The 10,187-nt window shown below is 31.5% G+C and overlaps 1 protein-coding gene across 1 annotated transcript; it reads left to right on the top strand.

The window, feature by feature from the left end:
- The first annotated feature begins 3,229 nt into the window (after nt 1–3,229).
- LOC126698264 (probable methyltransferase PMT16) lies at nt 3,230–9,155 on the top strand. The gene is made up of 6 exons (XM_050395373.1): nt 3,230–4,278; nt 6,525–6,735; nt 7,270–7,567; nt 7,930–8,322; nt 8,409–8,486; nt 8,736–9,155. Exons 1-6 carry the CDS (start codon nt 3,580–3,582, stop codon nt 8,959–8,961), a joined length of 1,905 nt encoding a protein of 634 aa, XP_050251330.1. The 5' UTR covers nt 3,230–3,579; the 3' UTR covers nt 8,962–9,155.
- The last annotated feature ends 1,032 nt before the right edge of the window (nt 9,156–10,187 follow it).

The following is a 10,187-nucleotide window of genomic DNA, read 5'->3' as shown; positions in this document are numbered from 1 at the left end:
CTCTCTCATTTTTTCTTTTTTCTTTTTTTGGTTGTTTTTAACTCTATATTGTCTTACATTTGTAGGGCCAAAATGAGCATTTGCCCATTTCACCCAAAACAAGTAGCAAAATGCCCTTATTCTGAAACTATTTAGCCATATGCCCTTGTTTTAAACTCGATTTTCTAAAAATCGAGTTTCAATGAAAAACTTGACTTTTAGAAAATCGAGTTATAGGCAAAAAACTTAAAAAAAATAAATTAAAAATTACATGGAACTCAAGTTCCATGAACTCGAGTTCCATTCAAGGAACTCGAGTCCCATATAACATTTTGCAATTAACTCGATTTTCATTAAATCGAGTTTGTCATTAAAATTCGATTTTTTTAAAATCGAGTTTCAAAATAAGGGCATTTTGCTATATAGTTTCAGAACAGAGGTATTTTACTACTTGTTTTGGGCGAAAATGGCAAATGTCCATTTTGGCTTACATTTGTAGTTACACATTTTAGATTTTCAAAGTTGAATCAACAAAAATATAAAGAAAATAAAAGCACAAGGACCAATTGAAGCTTATTTAAAATTCATAAATTAAAAAATTTAATCATGAAATGCCAAAAAATTATAGATGTTTTGAAAAGGAGAGATCATGTTACACCAGTAAAGATCTTTAAACCTCATAAAACTCTTTAAGAAAAATACGTCGGTGTCTTGTAATTTTTCTAAAAATGCCTTACAGGAAAGGGATCATATTCCACCTTTACCGGGGCAAGCGTACAAGTGTTAGCGTGGCTAAAAGCCCAAAATTTGAGCTTTATCCTTGAAACTATCTTGATGCCCTATTCTTTTTTTTCTTTAAAAAAAAAAACAAAAAAAAAAAAACCTTTGACGCAGCTATTTTAGTTTTTTAAAAAATCAATTAATAGTCATAGTTGTAAAATTTTAATTATTTATCAACCCATATATTTTCATTGTATATTAAAAATCTATATTGTAGTTTAAAATATCAATGAAATTACTCATTACCTAGGTGCAATTCTCAAGTATGAATATTTCAATGACTAAATCTACTATTAATTAACATTGAATAGATTGAGGTAAAATTCACATTAATTATATACTTATTTTCATTTACCTAACATGTTTTGTCAAAAAAAAAAAAAAATTACCTAACATGTTAATGTTTTATTTACCTATCTTTGTAGGTAATTTAACATTGTTTCATATTTTTCAAATGATAAGTGCACTTAAAAAAATTGATAACTTCTTCTCAAAAAAAAAAAAAAAAGGGAAAGAAAATCGATAACTTAATGTGGTCCATGACATTTTTTTTTTCCATTCTTTTATATAACTTTTATTTTTAAGTGTTTTTATTTATTTATAATGAAAGGAAGGCACAAATAATATGGAATTGTGAAAATCAAAAAATAAGGGGGGGGGTTTATATAAGGTTGAGGAAATCAATTAAAAAGTGTTATATGTACATGCGCGCACACACACACAAAATCCCATATATATATATATATTTATGTACAATCAAGTTAAGTTTTGCAGGTGAGTTTTGCTCTCACATGACACTCACCTAACAATCGAAAGTTTCTAAAGTATTTGATAGTCAAAACCCACTACTGACACTTTAGGTCGAGTAATGCAGTTTATTGGACACTCCTACTTTAGTAACACCTTTTTTCTTTTTATCAAGCAAGTTAATTTATACAAAGCACTTTTATCGTATTCTATATTATCATTTCTCACATTAAAAGCTTTTTATCATTTAATTTTTTGATAATTTGATAGTTAGAAAAAATAGAAATTTAAACTCTAAACTTCTTAATTAAAAATATCAAGAAGTGTCGATTGAACCGTTTATCAATTTGATTACCAAACACTTGTAATAAATTTATTGCATTTAAGTATTGTAGCTTGCCAAATGCTCTAAAACACTAAAATTCTTTTCATTGAGTGCATTTTATCTCAAAAGCTCTACAACAAAAACTCTTTTTTTTTTTTTTACTTCCTACAATAATAATAATAATAATAATAATAATAATAATAATAATAAACAAAGGCCAAATTAAAAGAGAACGTAATCTACAAGGGATTAGTTAAAGTAGAAATAAGAGGATTAATTTGACTATCACATGAAAATTCAAAGATGGCATTATAAAAACCCCTCATCATTATGATTATTATTCAAAATTCAAGCAATTAATGGGGTGTGCAACTACGTTGACACAAAACTAACAAGGAATCGATTGTTTTTCGGTCCAAGTGCCAAGGTAGTATAGAACTATGTATTCTTTTTTGTTTTTTCTTTTTGAAATTAGGACTATAGTCTATATATTCTTCAACACTATTAAATACATGAAGACTTCCAGATAGTTATTTCTCCAGCCAGCGACTCCACGACATGCCACCATAAACACCACCGTAACTCCGTATCTACGTCCTATGATCCCATAATAATTCTTTGAAAGAACAATAACAAAACACTATTATATTTCTTACTAGAGTATTTTTCATATTGAATTGAGTCTAGGATCTGCAGTTTCAGCAATGAAAACCCGAGCTGGTTCTAGAGGTTTTATGACTACGTTTTTTTAAGTGAAATGTTGTGTTTACAATATTTTTATAATATTTTATTTTAGAGAGAATTTCAACTTATGATATTCGCTTTTGATAATAGCTGTTTATCATCAAATTAAGGTATCAATCGATTTTTAATATAGGTAAAAAATGAATATCAAATCTCTTATTTAACCATCAAAAACTTTTTTGTGTGTTGACACCAACCTCTTCGTTTTTTAATTAGTCTAATTAATAGCATTATGAATAATGAATAGAGTCAGGCTCACAGTACTGACTGGGTACAGCTTCTTCGATTTCGAAAGTACCCACGCTATCCTAGTGCGTTAGTCAACATTAAAAATGTAAAACTTTTTTTTTTTTTTGGTTAAATAAAAAATGTAAAACTAATACTTGAGGTTGGTTTCTCTGCACACAAAAAAAAATGCATTAACTAGGGACAAGTTCTACCGGACAGGACCCATATGCAGGCCCAGGCCCACACTTCTAACTCAATTAAACAAATCTATTCTAATTTAGTAAACAAAATCAACATATTATTATATTCCAAAAATTTCCATATTCTTTTGGGGGTACATATTCCTGTCATTGCCTCTTCCTCTTCATGATCCAGCTATAATCTCTCTTCCTTCCATTTTTAAACCCAAATGGCCAAATCTCTCTCTCTCTCTCTCTCTCTCTCTCACTCAAGCACGCCTCTTTGGCTCTTTCCTAACCTTTACCGATTTAGAATACAACCATACCATACTACCACAACCATATTAAAAAATTGTAGTTTTTGAGAGAATCATAAAAACTATAAATACATATTTTAATGTTGATTTAAAATACAAAAACTTGTCACACCCACATGACTGACTAGATTCAAAACCTATTTCTCTTCAACCCCCATCTCATTTCACCTCCCCCAAATGGCCTAAACATCTCAACCATGAATACATAAAACCCCCATAGAGAGAGAGACAAACAAACAATTTTCACACAAAAACAAAAACCAGTCACAAGCCATTCCCCATGGCTAATCCTAACACACCTTCATACCATCCCACTTCCAAACCCTCAAAATCCAACACCATCTCTTCCTTCTTCTCATGGAAATCCACCAATCTATACTCTCTAGTTGTCTTCCTTTGCGTCATCTCTTACCTTTTAGGCTCTTGGAAACATAGCATGCCCACAATCCCCACTGCTAAGAACCAATTAGCCTCAAAAGATTGCCTCAACATCAACAACAACAACACACCCCTTGACTTCAACCCTCACCACAACTTAAACGATTCAAGCCTAAGCCCTTCACTCTCCAACACCCACAAAAGCTACCCACCATGCAACGTGAGGTACAGTGAGTACACACCATGTGAGGATGCCAAGAGATCACTTAGGTTTAACAGAGACAGGTTGATATACAGAGAGAGACACTGTCCAGAAAAGAGTGAAACGTTGAAGTGTCGCATCCCAGCCCCATTTGGGTACAAGAACCCTTTTGCTTGGCCAACGAGTAGGGATCTAGCGTGGTATGCAAACGTGCCACACAAGGAGTTGACTGTGGAGAAAGCTGTGCAGAATTGGATCAGATACGAAGGGGAAAAGTTTAGATTCCCAGGAGGAGGTACCATGTTCCCTAATGGTGCTGATGCGTATATTGATGATATTGCCAAGTTAATTAATCTCAACGATGGTTCAATTAGGACCGCTATTGATACCGGCTGTGGGGTAAGCTTTTCGTTTTTCGTAAAGGCTTGAGTCCATTATTCCTATGCACTATACTTGTTAAAATATGGACATAAAATGAATGTGCGATATATACATCTTAACAAGTCTGATGTACCGGAGTGTTAGACTCACGCCATTTCCTTTCATTTTAATTTCTTAAATCTCGTTCTTTGTTATCTATTATATTATTATTATTTTCTTGAATCCTTACCCTTACTTGATCTTCTAATCTTTTCTCTTTGTATTTTATTTTAATATAGTATTGTATTTGTTGAAGTCTATAATCTAGGCCAAAGGGTTTGATTAAAAAATGACCACTTGTTTTTATTTTAATTTACAAGAAAAAAAAATTAGTCCAATTGACTAGAAATATAATATTTTAATGATTTTTTATTTTAAATTTAGATGTTATGTTATTGGTACCAAATTAAAGGGGATTTGACTCGTTTTCTCTTGTCCATATACGTGCATTCGGCACACAGAGTTCAGAATGCATAACGTTTACATTTTGATTTTGATTTTTTTTGACAAAGACAAAATCATTTGTCCTGCAAAAAACAAATAAATTATTTTCTTCCAAAAATTAACTCTTAAATCTATGTGAAGTCATATATATATATCATTTGTCTTGCTCAATTATTTTGAGTAAATCATTATATAAATTTAAGATGATTGGTCAGATTTGTCCGGAAAGTTCATAAGAATATTTAAGTGGTCTGCTAAATTTATGGGATTTGATGAATTAATTAAAAAATTACATTTAATGGAATCCTCATCGGTATCTGACTGAGATATTATTCGTACGAGATAATTATGGCTCTCGGGAAACTTTTTTTTTCTTTTTCTTTTTTTGAGAAAAATATAAGATTTGGCTCTTGGGAAATTAACTTCATTAGTGTACCAAGAACCTTTCTCTTTTTTGACTGAAACCAAGAACCTTTCTTTAATTGCCCAATTTGCTAAATATTATATGTGCTATTGACTCCATTTGCTTTGGTCATAAGTCGCTATCCTCTGTAGCTTAATTAATGGGCCAACTGTTACCCTTATCCCAATTGGACTACGTACAAATGCAGCATTTATTAGATGTATTGGTCAATTAGCGTATAATTATGTTTCCTGAAAAGCCAATTTCATTTAGTGCTTTTTTATCTCTCAATTCACAAAAAATAAAAAAACTCAATATTTTTCCTCCTATGCTGAATTTCATAAAATTAAAAAAGAGTAAACAGTTATATTTAGGTTTGCTTTCTACTTAACCTTACTTATATTATACTCCTTAGAGCCAACTTGGACAACATTAAGAGTTTAAAATGTTCAAATCACATGTTTTACCTTGATTTTGTTGGATAATTCTACTAATTTATTACACTTGATGCATACGGTAGATCTGGATTACTGTTACAATAATAATTCAATAGACTGAGAGTAATCTTTTTTGATCTCACTTAATAGTAAGATGCAATTTTCATGTAAGATAAGAAAGTGTTGTTTCCGAAGTATTGAATAACTTTTGTTTCTTATTATATTATTTGATTTAGATCCTTTTTTGAGAATCTATTTGATTTAGATCCTAATAAGTTTGTTAATAAAAAATTATTATCCAATTTATTATTTCATTTGTCAAATGTACCTTTTCTTAGTTTCTTTCTTGATTCAATTGGTCTTACTTAAGTATATAGTGAAATACTAAGATGCAGTATTCTGTGAGATGAAGAAAAATTGTTCCCGAAGTATTGAATAACTTTCGTTTCTTATTATATTATTTGATTTAGATCCTTTTTTTGAGAATCTATTTGATTTAGATCCTAATAAGTCTGTTAATAAAAAATTATTATCCTATTTAATTATTTCATTTGTCAAATGTACATTTTCCTAGTTCCTTTCTCAATTCAATTGGTCTTACTTAAGTATATAGTGAGATACTAGGATGCAGTATTCATGTGAGATGAAGAAACATTGTTCCCGAAGTATTGAATAACTTTCATTTTTTATTATATTATTTGATTTAGATCCTAATAAGACGATTAATAAAAAATTATTATCCTATTTAATAATTCAGTTTGTCAAATGTGCCCTTTCCTAGTTCCTTTCTCCATTCAATTGGCTCGAAAAAAAAACTTTTTTTAATTCTCCAATGACTAGAATTGTCCATGTCTTTTACCTACCAACTTGATAATGAAGATGATATAATAGTACAATCAAATTGCCAAATTATTTACTATATAGCTAATCTAATGGTGCAGGTTGCGAGTTGGGGTGCTTATCTTCTATCACGTAACATCATGACAATGTCGTTTGCACCAAGAGATACCCACGAAGCACAAGTGCAATTTGCTCTTGAGAGAGGTGTTCCTGCATTGATTGGAATTATTGCATCCAAGAGGATTCCTTACCCATCAAGAGCTTTTGACATGGCCCATTGCTCTCGTTGTCTCATTCCATGGGGCCAATATAGTAATAATCTCATCACATTTTATAAATATTACTACAAATCATCATGCTTCACGTTTTTGTTTCAATAAGCCTAGAGACCCAAAAAAATTTCACAATTATCGAGTTATTTTTTATTGATAAAAAAATGATGTCAATAGTGGGTTCAAATGAAAACTAATAAGAGCTTGCAAATTCAATTATTGTAAATGGTAAATACTTATTGCACACTTGCGGACACATTGGTGCGCGTGAGATGAAAACACAATTTCCTACTTGAAATCGAGTGCTCAACTCACAATTTTAGTTGTTTGTGCACTTGTGTGCAAGTACATAGTACATACTGGTATGCAAAAATCACATTTTATTATGAAAATTATTGAGTTTGTAGCATTTGCTCTTTTAGTTTTTCCTTTCTTTTTGTTAGTTTAGGACTTTTAACGCAAGAGTATTGTATAAAGCTGACTTCATTTTCATTGTACATTTGTACTTATATTTCTTTTGACTTCATTTTCAAGTGTACTTATGTTCTATCTTTTTGCTTGTTTGTTTTTATAGATGGGCTATACTTGATTGAAGTTGATCGTGTCCTACGCCCAGGTGGGTACTGGATATTGTCTGGCCCACCAATTCACTGGAAGAAATATCATAAAGGGTGGGAGAGAACACAGGAGGATTTGAATGCTGAACAGACAAACATTGAGAATGTTGCTAAAAGCCTTTGCTGGAATAAGGTGGTTGAGAAGGATGATATTGCTATTTGGCAAAAACCCACCAATCACTTAAACTGCAAAGTTAACCGTAAACTCACCCAAAACCCACCTTTCTGCCCTGCTCAAGATCCTGACAAGGCCTGGTTAGTTATTTTTTAAGTTTTGCAATGTTTGAGACATAAGTTTTTCACAGGAAAATGCTGAAGTTACTATCAATTTTACTATATAACATTTACAAACTATTGTAACAATGAATGTGATTTATGCTACTTCAACAACATAATAAACAAATATTTTAAAATATATATTATCCAGTTGTCAAATTGAGACTACCACAAACACTACTTTCAACATGTACCAATCAAAACAGGTCACGTCGATAGTTGTGAAAATAGTTTGTGTCACTAGATTTACTGTCTGCATATGCATGCCTGTGTAATTCTCTGTATATAAAATAAAGCAATGAAGCTAATTGATCATGTTTGTTTATTTTGACCATTTTCAGGTATACAGAAATGGAGACTTGTTTAACTCCTCTACCTGAAGTCTCTAACAATCAAGAAATAGCAGGTGGTGAGCTAGAAAAATGGCCTGAGAGGCTATATGCAATACCGCCTAGGATTAGTAGGGGAACTGTGAAAGGTGTTACAGCTGAAATTTTCCAAAAAGATGCAGAACTATGGAGTAAGAGGGTGTCATACTATAAGAATGTGAATAGTCAATTAGGACAAGCTGGGAGGTACCGCAACGTTTTAGACATGAATGCTTACTTGGGTGGTTTTGCCGCTTCTCTAATTGAATATCCACTTTGGGTGATGAATGTGGTTCCTGCTGAGGCAAAGGTTAACACGCTTGGAGTTATATACGAACGGGGATTGATTGGAACATATCAGAATTGGTAAAACTTAAAATTTTGTTTAATTTTTGTTTGTTTGATTAGTTTTTTCAAGCTACATGTGTGGCTCATAAATTTTTTGATTGCAGGTGTGAAGCAATGTCTACTTATCCAAGAACTTATGACCTCATTCATGCTGATTCAGTATTTAGTCTCTACAAGGACAGGTAAATATAAGTTAGCTTACTTGGCTTAAAAATTACTGAGGCAAAAGTAGAAAGAGTTATATATAAACTAGATAAGCCGAATGACCAGCTTAATTTATCTTACCAATGATTTTCAAAAGGCAATTTTGAATCATGGACATTCTGACAGTCTAATGGAACTGAAACAAAAAACACTAGTTATTTTTAGTTATCATGTTTCTTTTCCAAGAAAATTGTAAAATGTGTTGACACATATTTTTGTGTTAATAGATGTGAAATGGAAGACATCCTATTGGAAATGGATAGAGTTTTGAGACCAGAAGGAAGTGTAATCTTTAGGGATGATGTAGATAATGTGATAAAGATCAAGAATATCATTGATAGATTGGACTGGGACAGTCAAATTGTTGACCATGAAGATGGGCCTCATCAAAGGGAGAAGCTTTTATTTGCAGTGAAGAAATATTGGACAGCCCCTGCTGCTACTAAGTCCTGACCAAGAAGAATACAAAAATACCACCTAGAGCTCTGCCCAGTTTTATTCTTACTTCTCTTTTTTTTTTTTCTTATGTGTATGTTTCATTTTTGGATTTACTGATTCTTTTCACCCCCTGATTGTTTAATTTTTAGAGTTGTGATTTTCCAATATAAACATAGTCTCTTTTATTTGAAAATTACAAGTTACTTCAATCACTCTACTGTAATGAAATATCTGCTTACTCTACCTGTCTACCACCCCAAAAAATAAAATAAAATAAAATAAAATAAAAAACCCAAAAAATAAAATATCCGGTGATTAAAAAAATATGTATTTAAAGTCACAACAGGGCTCAAGTGCCAATCATCTCTCTTGTCCAGCTTTGCTATTTCATCCTATAATTATGCAATTCTATTTACTTGCTTACTTTGGATGTTAAATGTTGCCTTTCACTGACAATCACCATTAAGGACAAATAGGTTTATTTAGTTATTCTTGGCTCGGAAAGACTAAGAAGATTAAAGTTTTCCTTGAACATCAAGAAATTAAAAGTCGTTCTTATGTTTTTTTATCTGTGACATCCAAATATATATCATCAATCAGAGGAAGGACCTGTCAAACAAGAAAAAAGAAAATGGGGATGGGACTCAAGTGATGAGGGAAACTCTAATAATTGTTGCAATTTGTTTTCTTTGGAATTTTCCACGACAAAGTCAAAATTTCTTTTCTAAATCAGAAAGGTGCAAAGGAAATGGCATTGGAGAATTTTAGTTCCTAATATAGTTTCATTCAAATGCAACCCAATAAACAGCAAATCAGGTGCCATTAGTCCAATTCAACCTCACCTAACAGTACTCCTAATATTATGATCTCATCATGTATTATTTTAGTGGTCTTCATTTTGTTTTGGTATTATATATGTTTTTCTTTTTTTCATTATGAATTAGCCAAATTGGAGAACTAGTTATAAGAGCTCATGTTTGTATGATAGGGGTTGATTTTGTTAATCAGATCAGATCCATATCAACATCTAAATTTCATTCCATTTATTTGATTCATGTCAAAATTATATATATAATTATGCTAATCAGTTTTCCGAATAATATTCCATATAATTGGTGGACAGGATAGGCAATCTTTTCATTTCTTTGAAGATTTTTCCACTCATACCAGTTCTTCCCAGCAAACAAGTCGCTTCTAAACACAATCTAAGCCTCCCCATAAACGTGATGAACCTAATATGC

The sequence above is a fragment of the Quercus robur genome, chromosome 9 (assembly GCF_932294415.1).
Source record: "Quercus robur chromosome 9, dhQueRobu3.1, whole genome shotgun sequence".
Taxonomy (NCBI): Eukaryota; Viridiplantae; Streptophyta; class Magnoliopsida; order Fagales; family Fagaceae; genus Quercus; species Quercus robur.
This window is presented reverse-complemented; position numbering and strand designations above follow the sequence as displayed.